Source organism: Melozone crissalis, unplaced genomic scaffold (assembly GCF_028551555.1).
Source record: "Melozone crissalis strain CALT ecotype California unplaced genomic scaffold, PUWL_Pcris_2 ptg000038l_1, whole genome shotgun sequence".
Classification (NCBI taxonomy): domain Eukaryota; kingdom Metazoa; phylum Chordata; class Aves; order Passeriformes; family Passerellidae; genus Melozone; species Melozone crissalis.
In genome coordinates this window covers 4,253,553-4,280,913 of record NW_026535816.1, presented here as the reverse complement: position 1 = coordinate 4,280,913, position 27,361 = coordinate 4,253,553, and the positions used below count along the sequence as shown (strand labels likewise).

The 27,361-nt window shown below is 38.0% G+C and overlaps 1 protein-coding gene across 1 annotated transcript in view; it reads right to left on the bottom strand.

Moving 5' to 3' along the window:
• Positions 1 to 27,361, bottom strand: part of GAS2 (growth arrest specific 2) — a 74,440-nt gene that overhangs the window by 34,910 nt on the left and 12,169 nt on the right. Inside the window, exons 3-4 of the mRNA XM_054283639.1 lie at positions 20,901 to 21,025; positions 8,117 to 8,258 (exon numbers count right to left, since the gene is read on the bottom strand). Of these exons, the coding sequence (XP_054139614.1) occupies positions 8,117 to 8,258; positions 20,901 to 21,025 (267 nt within the window). The remainder of the gene's footprint in view (positions 1 to 8,116; positions 8,259 to 20,900; positions 21,026 to 27,361) is intronic.

The window sequence follows — 27,361 nt, the reverse complement described above, 5'->3', positions numbered from 1 at the left end:
AACCAATACATTTTTTTCCCCTCCATGATTCAGAATAGGTAATGCTCTGTAAAGAAGTTCAGCAAAGCATATAAGCAAAATCCAAAATCAATAAACCAAGAAAGGTCTGTGGCTGTTTGTATAATCAACTCCCCAAAACTTCAAGAAGAAAATAAAATCAGAAGAAAAGAGAAGATAGTAATTATGAGAACATTGTAATCTACTCTTTAGAAATACCTACTAGAGTAAAGCACTTATGTTGTTGTGAGTAAAAAAATCAGGTTTTAAAAATTTCCACAATATTTAAAAAATTTGCACCTTACACTTCAGACTGAATTGAGACCAAAAAGTAATTGTGTGACTCTTTGTACAAATCAGGAAAAACCTGAACAGCATCAAAATAAATTTGTTTTTAATGAGTTAAGGTCAAGACAACAGCTATATAAACTTTTGGTAATCTACAGACTCACCTAACTCAAATGCATGAAGAAAAAATACCATACCTGAAAAAGATATTTTAATGTCTAGTTAAAGCTCTGAAAGCAACCGCTTTGCTCTTTGTGTGCATGAGAGCCAAAAGGGGACTCCAGAGCCTTGAACACCTCTGGGTAACCCCAGGGCAGACCTCCAGCCTCTGGGACTGCAGCTTGAGCTCCGCTGACAGGATAATGTAAGTAGGGTGAGCTGAATGCTCATCCCAACATCTTCTCCTGGTGCCTGTGCAGCCCTTTGAGAGGTATGCATTTGTCCTCTAATCTCATCCAAATGTATTTCCAGAAGAGAAACTGCAAAGCATGAAAACTAAACAGGCACTGCACTAGGAAAAATAGATTTATTCTTTAGCCATCTGTTACTAAGAGTATAAATGATGAAAACTTGGACATTCAGCTATTTTCAATATTCTTCCTTCCCACAGCGTAGTAATTACATTAAATATTTACTAGAATCAGTATTTTTAAAGTGTTACATTCATGACCCTTGGAAGTCTGTTCTGCTATTTTGGTTTTAAACTGGTTGCAACAGCCTCAAAATAAAGCTTGATTTTAAAAAGTAAGGCATACCCCAAAATATAAATAGAATAAACTGGGTTTGGAATAGCCAAACCAAGTAAATTGCAATATGTATGTACATCTGAATGACTTTCGAACGCAAGAAAAAGAGAGGTTCAACCACCACTATTTGCAAAAAGATCCATAAATATAGCTAGAAGAAAATTTGATTTAAAAAGTTAAAAAATTATGTACCCAAACAAAATTCACAGTCCTTTAGCAAGTCTGAATCAACATAATCTAGACACATTTCATGCATTTCACACTGAACAATGTGGCACAGTGACATCATTGTTAGAGGATGAAGACGTGTGCAGGCAATAACCAACCACAAAAACAAACATCAGGGCATCTCATAAGACAGTGCTTCTAAGGAGAAAATAACACATTCCTGAGGACTATACAGCATACGTATTTGGGGACTTCAGAGACCAATAAATGTCATTTTTTGCAGATCCCCTGCATAAAGTGAATGGAAATATCCATCTTTCTAGAGAATCTCACTGATGGCATTTGCTTGACAAGAACGCAATGGGAAGATAAAGAAATAGTGCAAACAATCTGGCTTATTTTAGGTGTCCTGCCTTTTTGCTTTTCATCTCATCTCTTTAAAGGCTTCTTATTTGCTGTCCTCATTGCCTGCATCTTTACATGCTACCTCCAGCCACTCTTTGCTAACAATAATTCCTTTTCAGTTTTTATCCTTGGAAGTTTTTATCCTTGCTTCCCTCTGGCAATAACATATCTTCACACTGCTCCCATCTTGTTGCTGTCCCATTTTCCTTTTACAGGTATTCCTCTTTTGTTCACTCAGCCTTTGTGCTTCCCCAGAGGTCCTTACCTTCTCAGGTTTCTGTTCCTGAAATGGCTCCTGAGGTATTAAAAAGTCTCTTTTTTTCCCAGCCCCGCGACTGAAGACGAAGTCAAAAGCTCTGCTTTTCAAGGTTGTTTATTTTCTCTTATCTATCCCATTCCTTCTCTGACCTGCTGAGGTCTGTCCAGCAGGTTGGGTTGTGGCACAGTCCCTGCCCTTAGGGTGGTGCTGGCTTTTTATACTAAGAACTATGTGTACATTATTTACAATAATTTTCCAATACCCATCACCTATGTTAGACAGCCTGTCTCTACCCTAAACCAACCCAGAAATGTCACCACCACAGCAGAAGATGGAGGACAAGAAGGAGAAAGAAGGACAGAACATGCCCAGATTCCTTCACCTCGCCTCATTCTAAAAACCCCAAAATTCTACTTTTCCACCCTGTGGTACATTCACTATCATTCTGCTCAAACCCTTGTGGCCTGTAACTCCTCACGCAAGGTTGGTAATTGTTTCCATGGGCTAAAACCAAAGGCACAGGTGTCTGTGACTCTGTGCCAAGGTCCCTGAGCCCCTGCCAGGCTCTGGAATGTCCCAGGGCACCCACAGGAATGCCCTGGGCTCTGACAGAGCCTGGATGCCACCAGGAGAGGCAGAGGAGGAGCAGCCTCTGCTTCCAGCATTATCAGAACCTGTGACTGCGAGGAGACAGAACACACAATGCACAGGGAGCCCATGTCTTTACTGAGCAGGTTTAAACTCAAAGTGTGCAATAACATTCAGGGGTTTTGTTTTGTTTGTGGTTTTGTGTTTGTTTTAAATTAGTAGAATATCCAATCACAGAAATAAATACGGAATATCCAATACAGAAATAAACTTCTCACAACTTCCTGCCAAGTTTCAAATCCTGGCTCCCAACACTTTTATAAACCAATTTTAATGAAGTCAGTCTGTCTTCTAACATAAAATTTCTTTTGTTTTAGAGATTAGGATATCAGGCATAGCTGAATCATAAAAAGTAAATATGATTTGTGTTTCTAATGCATTCCTTTTCCCACTAGAAGCAAAGAGCTGTACCAAATGCCTTGGTATTTATTATCACAGGCTTCCAATTGCCATCAGAACTCGCACAAGTTTAGGGAAAGTTTTCCAAAAGGATGGTCCTTTGGTCCTTCTTCCTATTGCCTCTCACATTTTCCTTTAATTTTTACTCTGATCCTACAGAAGGCTTTTTGTTCTTAAAAAAAAAAAACCTCCAATATTGTTTTGTCAACACTCTGTTAAATTATAACAAACTTAAATTATATAAATTATAACTATATATAACTATATATAGTTATATATATATATAACTGTAATTATATAACTATAATTATAACAAACTTAAATTATAGAAATAATAATTATATTAAATTATAACAAACCCTTGCTTCTGCATCAGAGTTATGCTCTTCTGCATCAGAGTTGTGCTTCCCCTACACTCCCTGCCCCTTTCAGCTCAATCACTCATGGAAATCTCAAAACAATTCAGGTGTCAAACACACTAGAGCTAAGGACAGTAAAGAATTAATGTAGAAGGGATATACAGATCATCTGAACACTAATGATTTACTGAAATTCATTAGTTTAACATGCAAATCCAGTGGTAACAACAGAGTCTAGGATGCTCCTATAGTCCTCAAAATGAGACAAATTCAGTAATATTACGAGTAGTTTAGTAAAGAGTTGTGAAAGATGGGACAAAATCTTATTCTGATGCAACTTCAAGTAAATTTTAACATGGTGTTACAATATGTAGATGTTTCAGTATAAAAGAACAGAAAAAACTTCCATCTTGAAATCAGATAAATTACATTAATAATTTAAAAAATAATCTTCCTCATGTATAAAATAATTTTAAGCTAGCAATATTTGAGTATTTTTAAAAATAATCTTTAAAGCATCAATGTTAGAAGAGAGATCAGAGGTGTTTGTGCTTCAGTTTACTATTTCCACTAAAATACTAAATGCATTTATTAAGGAAACCTGTCCATGAAACTCAAACCAATCAGTTGCATCAAAAGAAGTCCATGTCACATCCTGTGTGTACATATGCATAGAATATACAAGCACAAAACATTAACATCAACAGCATCCAACACCTCCCAAAACAGATGACACATCAGCATGCTGGCACACTCAGTGGCAAACCCTTTTCTTGCTGGGTATTCTTTATCATGGAAGAGATGCAGAATATTCACTGGTTCCAAATCCTATAATCATCCAACAACACTCCATTACCACAAAGAGTTCAGAACTTAAAGCAATCACAGAAAACCTTACCATTCTTATTTGTCCAAGAGGAGTTTTCTTTGAGTATTACACTCTTCAGGCACGAGCAAAATTACAAATATCTCCACCTAGTGTGCTTCCATAGAGAAAAGCTACCAGAGCTGTGGGGATCTGCTTGCCCTAAAGCCCTACAGGGGAATTTACAAAGTATATTTATGGGAACAGAGGAGTTAAAGGCAGTATTAATATCCTTACACTGCATGAGAGAGGTAGCACATCATGTTCAGAGTCCCACATAGTCTGATACCTCTAAGAAGACCATTCAATGACACTGTACCTCAAGATTTGCACAGATGACCAAAATTTGGATTTTGGATCATAATTTCTGGTATTAACAAAGCTAATTCCTTCTCCTTTAAATACACTAACTTTAAAAGTAAAAAATATGACAAGCATGCTAAATTTGGCAATGAGTGCAGGGAGCACACATGGTGTCCCTCTATTTTGCAGCACTCCAGATTATCCCTACGTACACTGTTGCTATTTTTAGCAATTTAAAAAATTTATTTATTTTTATTATCCCTACGTACTGTGTTACTGTTTTTACCAATTTTCGAAATTTATTTATTTTTATTATCCCTACATACTGTGCTGCTATTTTTAGCAATTTTAAAAATTTATTTATTTTTATTATCCCTACCTACTGTGTCGCTATTTTTAGCATTTTTAAAAATTTATTTATTTTTATTATCCCTACCTACTGTGTTGCTATAATTTTTACAGATGCTCATGTGTGAGCTGCAGCTCATACATCAGCTACCCCAGCTGCCTTTTTTTTGCAAAACCATTAACTTGGAGACTTTCCTGCCATGTCTCTGTACTTAGGGATAAATTGCTACCAGTCAGCTCTGGCTGTGTTACAAATCTTAACAGGAAACTGTTTCCAATTTGTTTGCATTTTAACCTGTGTTAAAGCATGACAACATTCAGCAAGACAAACTACATCATATTATAGATTGCTAACAAATTAGCAGTACAAGTCTTCAAACTTTTGAGCTCTCTGCTGTTCTCTTCAATGATATCTAAAGTAACTAATGATTAGACAGCATAACCATATCTGCTAGCATATCTAGCACCTCCGCTTTTCATTCTATTTACTTTTCCTTCTATTTATTTTGAAGACTTCAATCTTGTTTCCTTGTTTAGCTCAGTTGAATAGCCCAAATCGAACAAAGCATTTGAAACTGTGCTTAACTTTAAATAATTACACAAATTGCTAAATTAGTCCACAAGTGAAGGAGAGGAGTAAAATGACACCAATAGATCTGCTCAGCTGCTCGTGTGGATCAGCCCTGCAATCAACCCTTTGCAGATCAGCCTCTAGGAACACTCAAGACTCCCACTAACATCACTTACCTGCAGGCTCATCGGGACTGCCCCTACCTGCTCTGGTCTCTGTCTGAGACAGCTCCATCCCAGTCAGAAATGCCTTTGTGCCACTCCAGCCTCAGTGCTAAAAGTCAGGAGTGATGGCTGCATTTGTGTGCAGTTATACTTGCATGATTTCAGAGACTTCTTCAGAATTTATAACAGCGAGATATAGAATTAACAATTTCTTAGTTTGTTTTGCTGATCTCTAACACACTTGGTACTTTATTTTTTTTTAAGTCAGTGCCATAAATCCATCATTCAAGTATTCCAGTGCACTAGATCTTCAAAATCACTCTTGTAATTCTAGAATACATATTTGCCAGAAAAAAACCTCAGGAATGTTTTGCATGATAGAGTAGCATGATGAAAATATTACTATGTGCCTTTAATTAAATAACACAGTATTTGCATACCATAAAGCACACAGAATAAGAGTAAAAAAATGAGGATAAAAATCCACTCAATTGAGAACATTGATACAATAAGGTTCTCCAACAGAGACAGAAAAAAGCTGGATTATCACTATCAATTTACACACCAGTTTACTGAGCTTATTAGGTATGGGAGAAATAGAAAAAAATACACAAACAGTTACCTCTGTAACCGTAATTTCACCACAATTAATAGTAAAATAATGCAGAATTCAATGAGGCAGTGCAAAGACAGATGTCATTCACACACATTTCTCACTACTTTGAAAAGAACCTTTGATGTTACTTACCTTTGCTGAATTTTTGCTTCCTATGCATTGGTGAAGTGATTTGTGGGAGAGAGAGGAACATAAAAGCTTTAGATTGGCAACTGTTAAGATTTATCATTATTTCTAATGCATTAGGAAAATCTCAAAAAAGCAAAACTTTGAGTTAAGGATTAACTGAAGGAGAATAATAGCTACTGGTTTTATCTTTTTTTTTTTTAAAGGCATGATTACCACCTCCTTCTCAAGTTCAGAAAAATGGGTCAAAATTGTTATCAAGGCCTAATCCTATTTCAAGCAACATAAATCTTTTCGAGCAGTACATTATTCAATAAGGGAATAAACCTCAGAACCTAGTTTTTAATCAGTGAATAAAATCAGTCAATAATCAAGCAACATAGAGCACAGGTTTGTGCACTCAGTTGTATTTCACTTCTGTTTTCTGAGAGAGGATGTCCTCTGGAACACAACTGGAAAACACCTCTGCAGGTGGATTGGCACTCTGTTTTACTATGGCAGGCAAGACACTGTGTATGTGTAAAAATTAATTATCAGGAAATATTTGCATTCCAGCACCTCTGAACAAGATCTTGTTTCTTAAAAACGCACAACCGATTTGTAGAACAGCAAATGGCTGTGCTTGCCATAGCAACACAAACTTCAAATACCTTGAAGTATTCATTAACCAGAGGTTCCCCTGCCTGCCTCAGGCATTGGAGGGCTGCATCTCCTGGTGCTTACAAGATTCTTGGTCCTAGGTAAATGTCCAACTTCTTCACCTTCATCTCCCACATGATTTACCATATCAAATAAGAATTTCATCTTAATGATTTAATTAACAAAACAGAGTCAATACATATATTCAACTTACTATCTGTCACCTTTGAGATACTAACCTGTCCTCTGCCAAGCATTTTCTCCCAGACATATAAAATAATGTAATTAAAAGAACTTCCCAGGATAAAAGAAATGACAAATGAAAAACTCTCAGAAATATCTGTGCTAGACTACAGAAAGGGAACAAGGCTGTGAAAGAATGGGATCAGATCAGTCACAACACATGTAAGAGCTTCAACAGGGCAAAGGCTTTTGGAGCAACAGAACAAAGAAGCCTCAGCACAGTGTGTTCATTTGTCTTCCAGAGAAATTGATCTGTCACCATGACTGTCGTACACTTTTATCTGATTTCAGATAACAAACATGGGACTCTCTTCATTTCATGAGATTTGGCTGAAAAACTGTAAAGTCAAGATTCATAAGATTTCCTCTGAAGAAGGAAGAGTTAAAACAACGAAGTTTATGTAGTATTAGAGCAGTGACTTCCTGAGCAGCACAATTCTTTTCACAAAACACCATGAAGCAGCAGTATTGGATAATTTTTGTCCAGAACTGCAGAAGGGAGCCAGCTGGGAAAAATGGTCAGCATGGGAAACAGAAAAAATTTTCTATCTTCTCACCTCCTGTGCAATTCATTAAATCTCCACAACCAGCCAAAGGTCGGCAGACAGAACTGAGCATGCACTTGTATCCTGCTCTCCCAAAACAGAAAAGCACCATCTTGTACACTGAACTAAGGAACAGCATTCCATGCTCACAAAAGTATGTGTGGGGTGAAAAATCATTTGTGTGCAAGAAAACATAACAAGAGTTTCCTCTCATTTAAGTTCCTCTTAAAATTGACTTAAATGAGCAGCATGTGATGTGTACTTCATTTGTTCATTCTACAGACAAGCAGCAGAATTAACACATTCAAACAAAGGTCAGATTTAGAGCCAGGACCTATTAAACGCCCTTCTGTCTTTCAAGGCTAAACACAAAGGAAAAGTTATTTTAAATTACCAACTACTACATAAAGAATAAAGAAATACATACCCAAACCTTCTGACTCAAACAGGCAGGTATCATCCACACCTACATCTCTGCACCAGGATAAGAAATTTGCTGTGTTGTCCCGTGCAAAGAAAGACCCTGAAGGAGCATTGGCTTTGCATGGAATTTTCCGAACTGGTAAGGTCTGAAAAACAGGAATTCTTTATTTAGCTAAATGATACATGCTATCATAATACTTAAGTATTATGGAATCACTATGCAAATTTTACATAGATGGGTAACTCCCACCAACTAATTTCCTTGGCCATTAAAGAATTCCAAGCAGAGAAGCATGAGAAGTGAATTTAACAGCATGAAGTTCTCAACCAAAAAGTCTTTCCAAAAGTCCACACAATGATGTTGAGAGCTGAACCAACATTAGCTACTTCTTAGGAATATTAGTAACTACAGGCTTTGGATTTAGTGTCTGGTCCAATTCACTGAATTAAAAAAAAAATAAAATATATATTATAAAGACAGATTTTAAACGAGGAGCTGAACTTTCTCACAGTTAAGGGTGAATTACTTTCAGTTCTTAGGAGGTAATCGTAGTGTGAAGGAATGGGTCTTGAGGCCCAAAGACTACAAACACTTCAGAAAGGTCCCTGTCTCCTGTGGAACAGCACCCAGCAGTGCCCAGGGCACAACACAGGGCTGTAAATCCAGCAGGTACGAAGTCAAGGTCTGTAGAGACAGGCCCTCACTGCACCAGAGCAGTTCCATTCACATGATTTCAGTGTCAGAAAGGATGCTGCTGATACGGCATCAACATGTGCACCAAACAGATTTACTGACCCAGCCCTGAAAGCAGGCTGGGTTTTACTGATGACCCAGCCATGAAAGCCAGCAGGTAGGCAGGCTGGACATGGTCTGCTCACAACACAGCTCTGGCAAGAAGAGGGGCTGAGCCAAAAGGGAGGTTCTGGGCCATGGGCACAGAGGGCAGGTCAGGGTCCCGGGGGAGGCTGGTCACAATTAAGGTATTTTGATTCCCTCAAGTCTTGACAATTAATCTGTGGATTTTAGTGCTTCAGTGCAATCAGAAACCCTCATTACTTTATAATTTACTCCATCTTGTCAGTAAGTGCAAAGAGGTGACATTTCACAGCCCTCCATCAATCCAGTTACATAAAACATCCACTGTACGTACATCATACCTGATCACATTCTCACTGAATCAAATTATCAGCAGCTCTAAATTGGTTTAACAACAAGAAAATCAAACAGAATGAAATTCTTTTCCCATATAATCTCTGCTTGGACCAGATTATCTGAAGTGATAAATGGATATTGAATCAACTGAGGTAACAGGCAACTCAGGAGGACCAAATAAATGATATCTGACACTACTCTTTGTAATTTTTGACTTCTTACATCAAAATAAAAGCACAAATTCTGAATCAACTATTATGGATGAACAGCACTGTGACAGGTACAAAATGCCAAGAAGCCAGCTCCAGTATTCCTGGCACTTGCAGAGCTGTGCATGGGAGCTTCAGAGAGAATGGAAAGGAGATAAGGATAGTTACTTCATCTGTACGAGAAGACCTGCAGTGTCAAATCATGTCACCTCTCAGTTCCCATCTCTGGATTTTTCCACAGTGTCCATGTTCTCAGGCTTGCCTTTGAAGAAAACTAGTGAGTCTTCACCTAGAAAAAAACTTCTGTTTCTAATGCCAGGAACAGCTCAGAGGAGCTAGTGACATCATACTGGGTTTGTTTGCTTCCACACAGCTCTAGACAGTTGTGTACCTTTATCTGCATTGTGCTGAGACAACCATAATAAACAGCCTCTATTCTTTGAAACCCTGCTAAGGGTACTGAACACTGCTCTGGAAGTCTGTAATAAACCACTTAGATTACCTTAGAACTGTTGAACAACAACAACAACAAAAAAATCAAAACAACAACAAAAGCCCAAAAAATCCCAAACTGAACAACACAACAATGAAATTCTCGTGTGTGTGTGACTGGTGGCTGCCATCTGGCATCCAGTGGGGATTCGGGCTCAGTGTGGGCACAGCCCATCTGCTCTCCTTGGCCCTGAGCCTGCAGCATGGTCCTGGAGAGCAGGAGCTGCTGGGGCACAGAGCCCTCAGCAGGAGCAGAGCAGGCAGGAGTGGGGAGACAGCCAGGAGTGAGGAGATAGCCAGGAGAAAGCCAGGAGAAGGAGTGAGGATACAGCCAGGAGAGCCTGCACTGCCTCCCTCCCCAGGAGCCATTGGGAAGGCATTACATTCCTGGCAGGAATGCAGAAACCCCCTAGAGACCCTTGGGTCACTGCTGCTCCCCAGTACTCACAACACATTGATAAATCTGGTTCTAAATGTTTGGTATCTTTTGATTGATGTATATTGCAGTGGCTGAATGTAGAATGTAGAATTCCTCTCAAGAAGAGCAATTCAGAACAGATGGTTTGGGTGTCAGTAATCACCTGAAATTTCATACACGTAAATTACAATTCTATGCCTTGACAACTAAGACTTTTAAACACATCATTTAACCTAGCTTCACTGTGAGGCTTAGACATTCATGGAACTCGCAGCATTCCTTCACAAAAGCACATTTCTGGTAGTAAGAGCTACTTGCAGCAAATAGTAGGAGTCTAGGTACAGAGCATCACACTTAACTAAGCAAATTTGAGATATTCTTAATTTCATAGTGACAGAGAACATGTTTGATTTACAGATGTCCTGAACAGCTCAGAAGTGACAAACAACCACATATAAAAACAAGACATTGTTGCAAACAACAGCTACATAATGTAATGACCAAAAAGACCACAAAAGCTTTGAGTCATTTTCTGGAGCAAATACTACACAGCAATACTGGCATGGCATGATTTCACTGAAATATATAAAAATTTCATCCCGTTTCCCAGAGTATTAGGGTCTTGCTGAAGAGAACTGCAAAAACTCCACCCTCTTTTCTATTCAGTAATAGCCCTACCAGGTTTATCACACAAATTAAAGGGAAATACTCATATTTTCTAATCACCTACTAAATTTTCCTACCACCTCTTAAACAGAAGTCTACTTTTTTAATATTTCCAAAACTGTCACTGTACTGCTCAAACTGTAACACATGAAAGCTTTTATTCAAGAAAGGTTTCGTGCACAAATATTTTTCACTGAGTTGTATAAATGGCCTGACTATTTCAAAAGTGCTTTCTAACAGATCATTCTGAAATAATTAGGTTTCCACATGGCAAAACTGACTTTTGTTGACATAGTATAGTATGACCACAGTTGCTTTGAAGCAGCAGTGGCTGCAATTACTCCTATCAAGTATCAGGAAAACAATTCCCCAGTCACACTCCTTTTACAATCTTGTCTTGTTGACGTGCACGCATGTGGTTTAATACAGGATGTGAAAGTGCGAGTGAAACAGATGATGCAATCCTGGAAAAATGCTGTCAGGTTCACTTCTAATCCAAAAGGGACTCGCTTACATGGATGCTCTGAAATCACATGGAAAAATGGATTTTTTGTGCTGCTTTCTCAAAACGAGTTCACCAACACTTGCTAAAATCCCCATTTATTTATGGCTGACAGACTTGACCCATATTTTGAAGATTGTTCATAATATTTCCCTCTTTGAAAAGATGATTTCAGGACATTTTGAACTATCACTTACGCTTGAAAAAAAGAAAATTATGAGCCATTTGTCTGCTATGAAAGGGTTGCAGTTACTAAGTACTCACAGGAAAAATTTGCTTTTATCTCCTGGTGACCTACATTAACCAAAATGGGGCTTTGAGGGGGGAAATTAGGCTGTGCAGCACCTAACTGCTGTGCTGTCTTGCATTTAGTGTTATGTGAGCATAAATTCCTACTGAACTGTGATTATATCAGCTAGGTAGAACATGCATCTATTTCAAAACTTTCTACCATTTGCCTTTTCACTTAGCTCTGTGGCCAGTACCAATCCTTTTCCTCCTTCAATTCTTTCCTCATTTTGCTCAAGTGTTCTTAAACAACTGGACCAATGGTCAAAAGAATGTGCTAAATGCACATGTAAAACAGAATATGGAAATGTATACACAGAATTTAAAATTAAGCATTTCCCAATGGGAAAAAAAATGAACTATGAAAAGAAATATAACCCCCTCAGCCCTCCTAAAGCTGCAAAATAGAATTTAAAGCCCAGGGCAAATTTAGAATACGAAAACTCCACAAGGAAGTTCTGAAGGCTTAGGAGAAAAAAAAAAAAAAAAAAAAAAAAAAGAAAAAAAAGCCAAACTTTCTTTTCCACAGACATAGAACTAAGAACAACTCCTAGACTGATGAAAAATAACACTGAACATACAAAAAGCAAGCACCCCTAAGCAATTCACTTAACAAGCAGCAAAACATTGTCCCTCAAGGAAACACAGTCTTTACATTGTCATATCACATGATTTTAATGGAATAGGAAATTTGATTTCAACTTTACAGATCATGTGCTGATTATTACCCTATATAATAACCACAGAGATCATCAAAAGCCAAAAATCACTCATTATCAACTTTCTAGAGTCTAAGAAAACATTTGTGAACACTTTGGAATCCCTAACATAATTACAATATGTCATAAAAAGTAATTAACATCATCAAGGCTTTATAGAAATATACAGACTACAACATTCAAATAACTGCAGGACTAAATTAATGCTTTAAGCACGTTATTAGGTGTCAAAGTAGAACACATGCTTCTACGTGGCATTAGCATTAGCTTCTTAAGCAAATATGGAAAATAAAATTAATTTAACAATATCATTTTCAAAGCATTTTTTCTTGTCTTTTTTCTTCTAAATTCTCTGTCCAAGACACAGCTTACTCATCAGACAGCAGAAGATTGGTTATTCAAAAAAGGTAGTGTTAATAGTAGTGAAAAACTCGTTTCACAGAAACAATGCAGCTTCTACTACTAGCAGTGTGCCAGAAATCCAAGGAATACGAGAGAGTATTCAATCCACAGACAATGCAGTGTGATACCCAGAAGTAAATCATGTCAGGAAGCAGCAAGGCAGAAGCTTCATTCACCAGCCACAGCACATTTCATTACTTGACTACTCAGTAATTTAAACATAGCCTAAGGATATATGTGCATTTCAACACATGGAGGCAAAATCCCAGGGTCTGTCAGAGCTGGAAGGCTCTCAGGGGCTGCTCAGCCAGGGGAACACACAGCAATCACAGCCAGGAGTCTGCACTGCAGGGCACAGCTCATGGAGCATCACAACACAGAGCCCAGGAGTCTGCACTGCACAGCTCATGGAGCATCACAACACAGAGCCCAGGAGTCTGCACTGCACAGCTCATGGAGCATCACAACACAGAGCCCAGGAGTCTGCACTGCACAGCTCATGGAGCATCACAACACAGAGCCCAGGAGTCTGCACTGCAGGGCACAGCTCATGGAGCATCACAACACAGAGCCCAGGAGTCTGCACTGCACTGCACAGCTCATGGAGCATCACAACACAGAGCCCAGGAGTCTGCACTGCACAGCTCATGGAGCATCACAACACAGAACCCAGGAGTCTGCACTGCACAGCTCATGGAGCATCACAACACAGAGCCCAGGAGTCTGCACTGCACTGCACAGCTCATGGAGCATCACAACACAGAGCCCAGGAGTCTGCACTGCACAGTTCATGGAGCATCACAACACAGAGCCCAGGAGTCTGCACTGCACTGCACAGCTCATGGAGCATCACAACACAGAGCCCAGGAGTCTGCACTGCACTGCACAGCTCATGGAGCATCACAACACAGAGCCCAGGAGTCTGCACTGCACTGCACAGCTCATGGAGCATCACAACACAGAGCCCAGGAGTCTGCACTGCACAGCTCATGGAGCATCACAACACAGAGCCCAGGAGTCTGCACTGCACTGCACAGCTCATGGAGCATCACAACACAGAGCCCAGGAGTCTGCACTGCACAGCTCATGCAGCATCACAACACAGAGCCCAGGAGTCTGCACTGCACAGCTCATGCAGCATCACAACACAGAGCCCAGGAGTCGGCACTGCACAGCTCATGGAGCATCACAACACAGAGCCCAGGAGTCTGCACTGCACAGCTCATGGAGCATCACAACACAGAGCCCAGGAGTCGGCACTGCACAGCTCATGGAGCATCACAACACAGAGCCCAGGAGTCTGCACTGCACAGCTCATGGAGCATCACAACACAGAGCCCAGGAGTCTGCACTGCACAGCTCATGCAGCATCACAACACAGAGCCCAGGAGTCTGCACAGCTCATGGAGCATCACAACACAGAGCCCAGGAGTCTGCACAGCTCATGGAGCATCACAACACAGAGCCCAGGAGTCTGCACTGCACAGCTCATGGAGCATCACAACACCTCAACAAGTGTTAGCTCCTTCCCACTCCATCTCAGGGTGGGATTGGGTCACTCTGGTCCAAAGACTTGGGGAGTGCAGCATCCACATTCTCTGAAAAAAACCCTTCACCCAGGATTTTTCTCCTGGGAAGCTGAGAAGCCTCAGAGAAAGGAAAACAATTCCTATCGCATTTGCTTCTCCTGTGTTTTGCTCATGCAGAATATGTTTGGAGATTGTTTCATCGGATTCTGCTGTGAGTTGTGTTCGCTCATTGGCCAATTGGGGCCAAGTTGTGTTGGGACTCTGGAGAGAGAGTCACGAGTTTTTATTGTTATCTTTTTAACGTTCTGTCTGTATCCCTTCTGTTTTCTTTAGTATAGCATAGTATTCTTTAATATAACATAATATAAAATAATAAATTAGCCTTCTGAAGACATGGAGTCAGACCCATCATTCCTCCCTGCCATGGGGCAACCCTCAAATACAATAGGGGAGGTCAATAAATTGTCTTTTAAAACTTCTAGACATCTACATCTGTAACACATCCATGCCTACTGACAAGTTCACTTTTATCAACACTCTTCCAAAAGCTTGAAGAAGTAATTTGCAAACTCCAGGCATGTATGCACCAAAAATTAAAAGCCATTATTGCTACTCTCTGAAAATGCTAGAAGGCCAAATGCAAAAACCAATGGTAGTTTGTTTTTTTCTAATGCTATAGTAGCATTACATAGAGTGACTAAAATTAGATAGCATTGAAGAGAGAGACTTGAATTAATTTTTTTAAAGTGTATTAAGATTTCATAAACAGAGACAATAAGAGAGAGACACTAGGGTAAGCCATGGCAAAGACCTCCCTACAGTATCCATGAAAACAGGGGTTCAGTAGTTCATTCACATTCAATAAGTGGTCTGTGGTTTTTCCTGAGATCTCTGGGTTTCAGAATTAACATTTAGCTGGGGATTATTAAAATTGGCATTTCATAATGGGCTTCTTCAATAACATTTGATTAGAACACAATGTGGCAATTCTCACAGTTGCTCTTTCAGAGGGCAATTACACCCTATCCTTGGTAGATGATCCTGAGCTTTTCCCATCACAAACTCAGACCTGAATTAGCAAAGAGTAAGTTGAAGAAGACAAAAAGAATCCTAGTTTCTTAATTTCCCTCATTTTTATTACAATTAAATGAGAAAAAAAAATTGGAGGATTGCAATTTACAGAAGAATTGCATTTCTTTGTGGCACTGTCACACAGCATGACTTGTGAAGGAACATGCCAATAAGCACCAATTATTCCATGAGATGTGAAAGTATTTCGATGATATATAAATGGTGAAATCTGTAAATAATGTGGATTTTCATGGGACATATTTTTAAAAGCATCTTATGTATTACCCAATTATGTTTTATCAAGTACCACATTCCTAAAGGGGACAAGATTCTCTCAAAATAAAGCATAAAAACCACTAAATTGTGGCAAAAGCAACTAATTTTAGTAACAGCAATTTCAAAATCACTTTACCCCTTAATTATTCCAGAAGAATTCATACTAAGGAAAATGCTTCAAAAAAATTCTTACTAAATGGCTGAAGTTCATCAAAACACATTACAGGTTCTAAAATTTCTTACTGAAAAAGGTTTGCATAATTTCACTGACAGTGTGGTCAAATAACATAGTACTTTGATCCATGGAATTATAGTGAATACCCTTTCACTGTCAGTCTAAATAACAAATGCGAGAAGCTATTTAAATTCCTTGATAATGGTGGACATACAGCAGTATTATCATTATGCCTCCTCTTCCTCTTCCACCTGGTTTTCTCCCAATGACCAATCTCACATTTTTTGACATTCTGAAGTGCAAGACAAGGTGAGGGTTTTCCAGCCCTTTTCTCTAAGATTAGCTCCAAATAGTGCATTACCTCCCATGAGACAAGTGTCAAGGAAGACTCTGAAATATCTAGACAGTCTAAAGAAATACAGAATTTTTTGAAACGCTTTATCTGTTTGCTTTCTGAATTTTCAGATGTTTAACAAAGATGTAATTTTTATGCATATGCTGAAAACATTCAGGAAGAATTTAGCATGAACCTCACTGCCGGTAAATCTGATGCTCCAAAGCCCTGATGGTAATTTTTGAGAAAAAAATGCATCTTTGTCTTTATGACAAAGAACCTTAATTTCTGTAAGTTTTCCAATTAAAAACCACAAGGAAACTACCAGAGCCCAGGGAATTCTGAACAGGTGTGGAACTTAAAAACTTCCATGATTTGAAAAACATGGTGGAGTGTTTATCTATTCAACAAAATTTCTAAATCAGTCCCAACTTACAAGCAAAGCTTTACTGCATACTTGAAGCCTTTGGGGCTGATTTACATAAACAAACATAAATTTGAATATTTATTTAAATAAACAAACATAATTATGGCAGCTATAAATTGATGTCTATGCCTCAAAAGGAATTTGTTTTCTTCTTCTGCATTGCAGTCATTACTTTTGTTCACTATTTGTATTGCTTCAGGAGTTTTGGCTTATCTTGGTTCAGGAGTCACTACTGGTAATTGCATCAAATTCTGTAGTTCTTCCTTATTCATTATTCCCAGAGAACTGCTGCCACTAACTTAGACCTAAGAGCTGCACCATAAATTGAAGACAGTTGGTCTAAATTATGTTGTTTTCTCAAGTTATAAGGTAATTTCCATGCAAGTCTGTTACATTTCTGTTCCAGACTATTCCTAGTAGTCTAAATAAAAATCCAAATAGAAAGATCTGCCACAATGATGTCTATAGTTTGCTTTAAATACTTTACAAAATAAGTAATAGGAACATAACAATACATTTCATATAAGAGGTAAAATCCAGCAAATCTAAAAATGGCTTTTTATAAATTTCTCAGAAAATATGCCATCCCTAGCTTTGATACATGTATTGAAGTAATGGCAAAAATGTTACAAAAACATCCAGGTTTAACATAAAATTTATGAAGTGTTTAAGTATTAGCATTCCATACAAAGTCAGTGTTAATTAAAAGTCTCTGGAAAAAGACTTGGTGTTCCCTTGTTAAATTATATTATTAGAAATCAAAATTTGGTCCTCATGACCTGATTTGCATTCTGAATCATTATGCTTTCCAAAGTTGGACTACCAAGTAGTTAAATACTTAAATCTGCCCTGCTTTTTCCCTGACAATTAGCTTGTGATCAAAATTCTTGTTATTTCTGCAATGTTCAACAGGAGCAGAGAGAGAGGTGTGCAGGAGAATCACTGAAAAGGGCAAACCAGGGAACAAACCCGTTTGCTCCCTTCAAACCAGGGAACAAACCTTTCCTTCCCAAGGACAAATATCAATGAGAGGAGCAATCCAGAGACACATGATGTCTTGGTGCTGCCTCAGGATTGTGTAGCTCTGCCTCCAACACAGTGCATGGCCTGAAGTGCATTTAAAACCTTTCTAAGTAGGTTCAGTGTATACACCTGGAACATGCCAAGCAGACAAACACATAATACCCTGGAACTGTTCAGAAATCTGCTTTCACAGTCTGACGGGCAACACCACTCTATTGTGCCATGCAATCCTCCTGCAAGCATAAACTTTAGTTGTAGGAGTATTTGCTGAGGCACAGAAGGTTTGTGCATGGGACCTACTGCAGACAAATCCTACAATATCTGCAAGAAACACTTTTAAAGTTATTCAGTTTAAACGCTCCTTGACGTGGTGTTTGTGAGGGTTCCCAGGATGAGGTGAGAGATGAGGATTTTGACTCCATGTTCTCAGAAGGCTGATTTATTATTTTATGATATTATATTAATGAATGCTACACTAAAACTATACTAAAGAAAGGATACATCCGAAGTCTAGAAAAGAATAATAAAAACTCATGACAGACTCAGAGTCTGACACAGCTGGACCATGATTGGTCATTAATTAAAAACTATTCACATGGAACCAGTCAAACATTCACCTGTTGGTAAACAATGCCCAAGCCACATTCCAAAGCAGCAAACACAGGAGCAGCAATCAGATAATTATTGTTTTCATTCCTCTCTGAGGCTTCTCAGCTTCCCAGGAGAAAAATCCTGGCAAAGGGATTTTTCAGAAAATATCTTGGTGACATCTTGACAGCATTTTCCAATTTGTATATAAACAAGGTCTCCCTTTTTCTTGTTTGGCTTCCACCAGCTTCATTCATGTCCCATAGTTTTTGCATAGAAACTGACCATATACCACACCATTCCTGATTTTGCCAGCTCCATCACATGCCCCTTTTTCCACACTCAAACATCCTACCCTATCCAATCACTCATAAAAAGCAACTCCATTATTTCCTTCATGCATAAAAAGTTATGTCTTTTTTGCCTGTCTCTGACTCTTAAGGAAAGAAGACGACTTCTTCATCACAATCCATTTAATCTCCTTTTCAGTCTCTTAAAGCTCTATCCCCAAAGTCACATTACCACTAATTTCCTCTGTATTTTGAAACTGTCCCCAGTATCCACAAGTGTTTCCACATGACAAAAAAAAGGAACTGTTGATGTCAACATGACAATCTTCCTTCCATATCTGGAAAACACAATATTTTGGGAACTTTTTTGACGTCTGTTTTCCCAATTTACTCCACACTCAAAATAGCTGATGCTGGCCTAGGGGATTCATGAAACCTGAAGGAAGGTCAATGCTCACTAATAAGAAAGGGAATGATACAGTTTAGTTAACAAACCAACTGCAAAACTGACATGGACTTGAAACTTATTGCACAAGCTATTAAACCAGAAGCAATAGGATTTAACCTCTGCTATTTTGTAGAGTACTGCAATATGAATTTAGGGAATTATGGAAAAAAGCTGATGAGTCAGTGCATGTAATACTAGCTTTTAATGCCTTCTTAAATCTGTTGCTATTGTTGCTAAACTGGCCAGACAGTCCCAAAGAGCTTCACAATGAATTCATGATCAGCAGTACGTATCAATCAGAGCAAGATATATCATCTTCCTTTAAGACAAAGTCAGATTTCTCACTGTGAATACTCATCCTATTGCCCAAGAGTGCTATACAGGGAATTAAAATCTGAAAGGATGAATAACTCCCTAATAGTATACAATGATACAAATCTATTATTCTGCCATTTCTTTGAATTGCTACTAAGTATGAGATAACATACATTGAGAAAATAGCAGTGAGGTAGATTTTTTCCTTTTAAATGCATCGTCAGTTGTACCAGCCTGATAAATAAAGACCAACAAATCTAAATAATGACCACATATGGGACTGCAAATGTCTAATTGCCTTCTAATGAAAGTTAGAACACAAAAACCAGTACAATTAACTCTTCCTTCTGCCTAGCTAGTCCCTAGGCTCAATCAAAAAGACTGCCCTATGTGTTTTCTCATTTGAAAACTACCATGACACTCAGGTGAAGGCAAGCCAGACCATATTATGAAGAGGAACTCCAAAGCCACCCAATACTTCTACTAAAGATGACCTGATTATAATTTAAACTAGGAAATATGACAGGCAATTTCTTCTACATCAACAATTATGAACTTGGAACCAAGAAAAACAGCTTACACAGGTGCAACTGACACAAGACTGTCATTTCTCAGACCAGCTGCTAAAATTTATGCCATGTCCTAATTTCTGCTATAGACAAGTTATGAAACATCAAGAGCAGAAAATGCATTATGTGATTTCTGTTCTTGGCCTCTTTTCTACCTGTTCTTTATTTGCCTGTTTTAGCTTTCAAGGAAGATGTACCTGAATGCAACCAAAAATATAAGAACAGTTTCATACTGAATGTGTTAATGTGTCAACCATTTAATTCTACCTCTCCAAGAAATGAACTTGCTGCACTCTTGAATGTTTCCTAGTAAGATTGTCCCTTGAGAATAGTTTAAATTAAAGCAAGGTTGTGTTCAAACAAGTCTTTAAACAGATCCTTCCAAAACTCCTAAGTATCTTCTAAGTTTCACATTTTCCATATAATTCCTTCAACTCTTTACTGAAACCCTTCCTGGTACACCAAGAGGATCTTTAAACTCCACCAAAGGCACCAAAACTAACTATGGAGTTTTATTTTTGGTCTCCCTAGAGCTGTTCTTAGAGGAGAAGACACCTCCCACAGCTACTTAATATTCCCCCTGAAAATAAATACAAGGATTGCATTTTCATTGTTGCCTACCACATCCCACTGCCAGATCTGGTTTATTCTTATTCTCCACATATTACAAGTACTTTTTGAGTAACTGCTTTGCATAGATACTTCAATAAATACCAAATAAACATTATTTCCATCAATTTCACATTGCAATTTTTCTACACAGAGCAATTTCCTCCCCACCCATTTGGAGAATCTCCACATATAAAACCTCTTAACTGTTCAAAAAAACCCTCAGGACCAAAAAGGATACATCAGATACTGATATTACATGCTAGAGTGCAGACCAACACTTACTTTGGCAGGCTTGTTTGCATCAAAGCTGTTTTCTTTAAATTTCTCCTGCAGGGTCTCAGCTAGCCGGCAAAGCAAGGCACCATTATCCAATTTCTCCATAAAGGTTTCTGCTGTTATTTCTCTACCTGAACATCAAACAGAAGGTTAACATGGCAGAAAGCAGGCAATGGTATAGACTGCATTTGTGTAAAAAGATAAATTAAAAAAAAAAAAAAAACCACGAAAAAAGCTTTAACTGAAAAACTTGCATTACTTTGAATATTTTATGAATAACTTCAATACTACTTTACTGGCAGATATACAGCAAATTAGTAAAAAAACTCCATGCTTTCTTTGGGAAGGCATGTGATATTTGAAAAATAGTTTTAGCATATCCAACTCTGTTTATTTCACTTTACTTATGAAGATCCAGTGCTTTGACCATAATGTTTTAAAAGAGAGAGTACAGCAGGAAAATGGCTTACACCAGTGTGCATGGGCAGTTATAGCCTGAATTGCTAAGAGTTGATTTGTAACAGAAGTAGAAAACCATGTCAAAAAGGAAAGGGTGGCATATTTTTAGTAGATTCTTAAATCTTTATCCTTCAAGAAGTAGAGAAGACTGTGACTGCAATGCTCCTATGAATGCTCTTTTCCAGAAGTGAAGTTAGGTACATAACAAAATAACAGAGAGCAAAATTTCATATTATACATCTACTTGCCACACAGATCAAAATTTTCACTAAAAGAACAAACCTAAAATACCCTGCTGTTAAACTATATCAATTCTCATATCAGACTATATGGCATTACTTCAGCTGCCAGGAACTGCCCCTCTTCTACAGCTGGCCAGACAAGCTTAAATAAAAATGAAATCACATCCCCCTGGAAGAGGGGATCACATGTGCCATGAGGAGATTGCATGCTGACCCCAGATGGGAAGGGAATTATTTACCATCCCAGACTCACTTCCAGGATCTTAACATAATCTTCACTAAAAATATTCCTATTTCCTATTGAAGGCTTTTCATTTCCATATCTCTACCAAAATATTTCCCTTTACTTTGGACACTATGTTGGTGAGCTGCTGTATTTTTCAGCCCTTTTAACTTCCACTCTTATCAAGAGAACATCAAGGAATAATTGTTGTTCTTCCAATTACGACAGTATTTTTTCCCTCCAGTATTTAAATGTGCCATTTAGGAAATAACACTACTAACTCATTTTTCATAGTCTGTTACACAGCATGCATTAGCAACAACAGTCTAATGTGCCAAAAAAGAAAAAAGAAGAATATTTAAAAACTGAAGTGAGACTGGTTTCTCATCCCATCCACACCCACTCCTGCTTCCATGAGATGTCTGGAAAGTGAAAATATTAATCTGTTTAGAACACGTTCACTGCAATTTCTTGTCAAGCAAAATAGGAAAAGTGAATCTTTCCCATATCTTTTTTGCTAAGAAGAGAGGGGAAAAAAATAACATTCAAAAGTAACAAAAGTGAAGTACATGCATTAGTACTGAACTTCTTGCTTATACATTGTAACCTGATACTCCATGTCACAATACTGAAGAGAGCAGCATTATAAAGCAGTAAGATTTTAAAAATGCTATAGGAAAGCTGACTTCTCTAGGCCTTTGTCTGAAAACTTTGAGATACTTTAGCATCTTTTGGGCAAAACCCAAAATGTGATTCCTTTCGGTTTGGTAGGTTAAGATAAAAACAATAAAGATTGTTGCAGCAAACCATCTTCAGATACAGCACACTTCTATTTTTCATTGAAGTTAAACTTGTTTTTTTTATATCACATTTTACTTCAGAAATACCTTTTTAACATGAAGATTTTCCCTTTTTTATTCCCACTTGATTCTGTTTGCCATGTCGCCCACTTTATAGCTCCTGTATGCATAAATGACTTCTCCAGGCAAAGGAGCAGCAGCAGCAGCACTGCAGACAGGCAGAGTTACCTTATGCCTAACTGATAATATTTTTGCCATATCTCCAGATTAAATGAAGCCAGGAATGAAACTATAATAGCTCAGACATAAAAAAACCTCAACAGCTCAGCATCTCAAAGGACTTTGCCACCATTCTAGCCTACATATTTTTCCATTTGCCCCATTAGCATTTTTATAAAATGATCTAAAGCCACTAGAAAGCTAAATTTTAAAAATAACTATGCTTCAGGATTTGCTTGAGTATTACTTTTTATAATACACTCCTCTTCTAAAAAATTTATTTCAAGTATCTTTAACAGACTAAGAATTTTTATTTTGTTTTGCAACACAATTTTCTCACAAACACAAAAAAAAACCCTCCCACATTCTATATATCTCTTCTGTCCTATGATATATAGATGCATCATTTCATAATAATAGAATGTTATAAAACCCTTAAAACTTATTTAATGATATTTTCTTTTTACAGAGATATAAAAAATTTGCTTATCTTCTTCTGCTATTGAACAATATATTTATATTATTTTAAGTGCTGAATTGCATTAGCAGTTTGGTCACTGCATATTGTACACTAAACTGGATTATTTGAGTTCTATTTGCCTTTATGAAATCTGAAAGAATGAGTTTTGCATTGAACATCTGTCTCCAATGAAAAGTATATTAGGTGTCAGCTTTCAGTTCCCTGTATTTTATGGCTTCATAAGGTGGCATTTCTTTGCTGAAACAGACACGCTGACATATTTAACAGTAGAAATGTATTGATTCAAGTAAGAGTAATGTTCATAACCTGAGGAAAAAAACTGCTCCATGTATTTGTATGGAAAAAACATCAAACTCCATTAAAAATGTACAACTCCCCCTATAATTACCAGAAAGCAGTTGCAATGTTTTTATAGAATGGTAATAACATTAAATATAATAAAAAAACAACACTGCAAGTATGAGAAGAAAATCCAGGAATATGAAGGCTTTCAGAAAACTCTCAAGGGCTGCCTACCTTCTTTTTTCCACAACCACCAGAAAAGTCCCCTCAAAAAGTCAAACAGCTGCACCTGAACACCCACCACTTGCAAACTGTGTGCAACTGTCTGTAAGGTCACCCAGTGCTGGGGGACCTCATAAAACCAGACCGGAGGTCCATGAAAAAATAATGGGAGAGAGTTCATGCCTTGGGTGTGTGCCCAAGAGGTTGAAGATAAAGTTTTCCTTACAAGTCTCAGACGTGCAGAGTCTTCAGAAGAAGAGATGGACCTAAAGATCCAGGTACCCAAATCCAGCCAATTCCTCTATCACACTTGGGGCAATAACTACAGGGCAAGACTGACTCCAGCCTCACAACTTGCTGATGGACTATTTTATTTGTATATTTTGTGTAGTAACACAAAAACAGTAGTTTACAAATATAAATATTTCACTCAAGGGAATCTCTGGAACATCTACAATACTGAGGCCCCACTGAAACAATTGCTCCTGACCCTCTCAATTCAAATGGCATATAAATTCAGGAACACAAAATGTAATAAAAATAAAGAAAACCAAGGCCAGTGACTATGCAGATACAAAACTGGTTCTTTTCTGACAGGACTGCTCTGCTCCCTACAATAGCTGACAGTAGGAGAAATAATTTGGAAAACATTGAGACATTATTACTTACTTGAAATGGGACATACAAAAAATTCCAAAGGCATGCTGATAATAAAGAAAATTATAAAGCAACTCAACTAAGTAAGAAAATACATCAGTGCCAGCAGAATCACTGGAGGTATCAGTACTGTGAATGTCTTGATACTCAGACAATTAAAACCTGCATTTCCCACTAGATAGATCTGAACAAACTGATGTTGAAAATACACGTTCTGTCACAGAATGCTCTTAGGCAATGAGGTGAGCAAGAACACTAAGCTGACACAGATTTAATTCAGAATCAAAGAAAGACAGTTTTTTTGCAGAAGACTCACCATTCTCCAGCTTCAAACTGTACACCTCCTTCAGCCTTATAAATACTTAACCTTGTCTTCAACTTGATGCCTCTCCTAACATCCTCACCTCTGCTCCTCTCCTCCAAGCCTCCTTCACTTTTGCACCCAAGCAACTTTTACATGCATCAAACAACGCTCAATGTTTACATGTCCAGTTCCTCAGCTTCTGGCATTCCCTGGCCCCTCAGCTATGAGCTTCTGAAGCCCTCTTCTGTTAAGAGGGCTCAGGACTGAAACCTTGGAACCCAACATATGCCTGAGGTGCAGTCAGTCCCACGTGCTAAATGAAGCTGGGTGGAACAAAAAGACATTATAACCCTGTGCAGCTTGTAAAAAAACTCTGGGAATGGGGAAAAAAGATTAGAGGTCCACAAAACTGCCCAAGAGGAAACAGGGAAACCATCTCTCTGTACCTGTCCTAAGCTACAGGGTGGTGAGGAGGCCCTCTCCTCCTCCTGTCAGCCATTCTGCTTCTGCAGACTCACAGAAGAAAACAAGACAATACTAGAGAGTAAAGCAGGCAAGCAAATCTTTCAAATTGCCATTTTGCCTCTACTAGAAGAGTTCTGTGGCCCAAGTGTGCTAATTCCCATTTGCAGCTTGCTCAGGGTGGAACAGAACTTTTCAGTGTCCACGAGAACATTCTACTAAAGTAATAACTATATGTACAATCTACCAAATTTGGAGTTTGTCAGAAGTGAAAGCATTCCCAAATGCTTCATCAGCTCTACACCTAACAGAAACAAGGCTCAGAGATCACTATGATTTGTACATCAGCTAGATTAACACATCTTGTTAGCTTTGTCACTGCCACTCTTGACTGAGACACCAAAGCTCAACAGAGAGAAGCAAGGACAGGAGGCACAACATCCATGGCTGCAATCCTCCTTTCCAGCAGACAAACCACAACACTGACATGTCCCACTTTGAAAATGCTCTGAGGTACAATATCATATCAGTTAATCCTATCTGACACATGGATTTCATCTGCAATGTCCTTTTTCCATTCCCCAGAGTACAGACAGCTAAAATCTATTCAGCAATGGAGCTGTAAAGATGAACTGTCCTCTCAGAAGCTCTGAGTTTCTCTGACATGGTTCCAAAAAATAATTAGCAAAGTGCACACAAAAGTACTGCTGATTGCTAAACAAAAAAACCCCACAACAATGTCCATGCTAAATTAAATATGCAAAGTCTCAGGATTTAAAGTTCTTCCAATGCTATTTTCCAGCCACACCATGTTTCTCACTTTTCTAATTTATCAGTTGGGTAAGGTCAAATTCTAACTATTCCTGCTTTCTGTCTGATATGAAAACACTTCATTCATATTATAAAGTGCAATATCCTAGTAATGTTTTCCAGCTTGATTTTGACCCACATCAGGCTATGCTGCTGCAAAACCATCACCATTCCAACTTCCAGTAACACTGCATAGAACATAACTGTCTCTCCATAAAAATCTCCTAAAAAAAATCCCTTGATCAAACTACCTCAAAGAGTTTGAGCCCTGTATTTGCCTAAAATACTATTTTTTTAATCTATATTTATTTGAAAATATTATGTGTCCTTGTTGAGTCCCAGTACAGATGAATGACAAAATATAAATGAAACAAAACAGCAAAAATTAAATGAAATGCATATTAATTTCCTTTATGAATTGAGGAATCTTATTGCATGAAAACTGCAATAAGGCCACTTACAATGAAGCCCCAGAAGATACAGACAGAGCAAGCCAGGATGTGGTCACACACAGTATTATCTGCTCCATGTTACTTGCACATCCATGCATGCAAAGATCTACTGACCATTAATTCAAAATACATTACTTCTCCCACATAGACAGGAAAAATCCCAAAACAAACAAAAAAAGCCTTCCATATTCTTCTATCCTTTTGGATGCTGAACAATGCATGCTGTATATTCATTCCTATTTTACTGTACAGCAGCATCCTCACACATACCTTCTCTATTTAAAGTTTATCCAAATTATGCAGTAATTAAACAAAATTTGAATTCTGAGTTAATATACTCTTATGAATAATAATTATTTTAATTCACACCTCATTTAGTTTGAATGTGAATTTTAATTTGATTGAATTATTAATTTGAATAACAATGTCTACATAGGAATTCAAAGCACTCTAACAAAACACTATAATTTCAATTCATCAGCACAAACTCTGAGAAAAGGAGAGCTTGGGGCAAGAAGGTGTGGGAGGATGCATTAAGCAAATGAACTGTATACACTGCTTAATTAAAAGAAGGTTGTGCCCATTTAGTCCTGCAGTGCAGAACTTGGTGTCCATATGAAAAATCAGATATTTAATTACAGTTGGCATTTGGGAACCTCCTGCTGGTTGCTACTTTCTTGCTCAAAGAGTGACCTCATTCCTAAATTTATCACTGGGAGAACTCTGTTACAAATTGCAAGCAATCTTCTGTTTGTTTTTGAGTGGATCACTAAAACTTCATTGTTCAAAACATTTAAACAATATATTGAATCCTTAATGGAATGTGCTGCTTCCAACTCAAAAACAGTCACTTG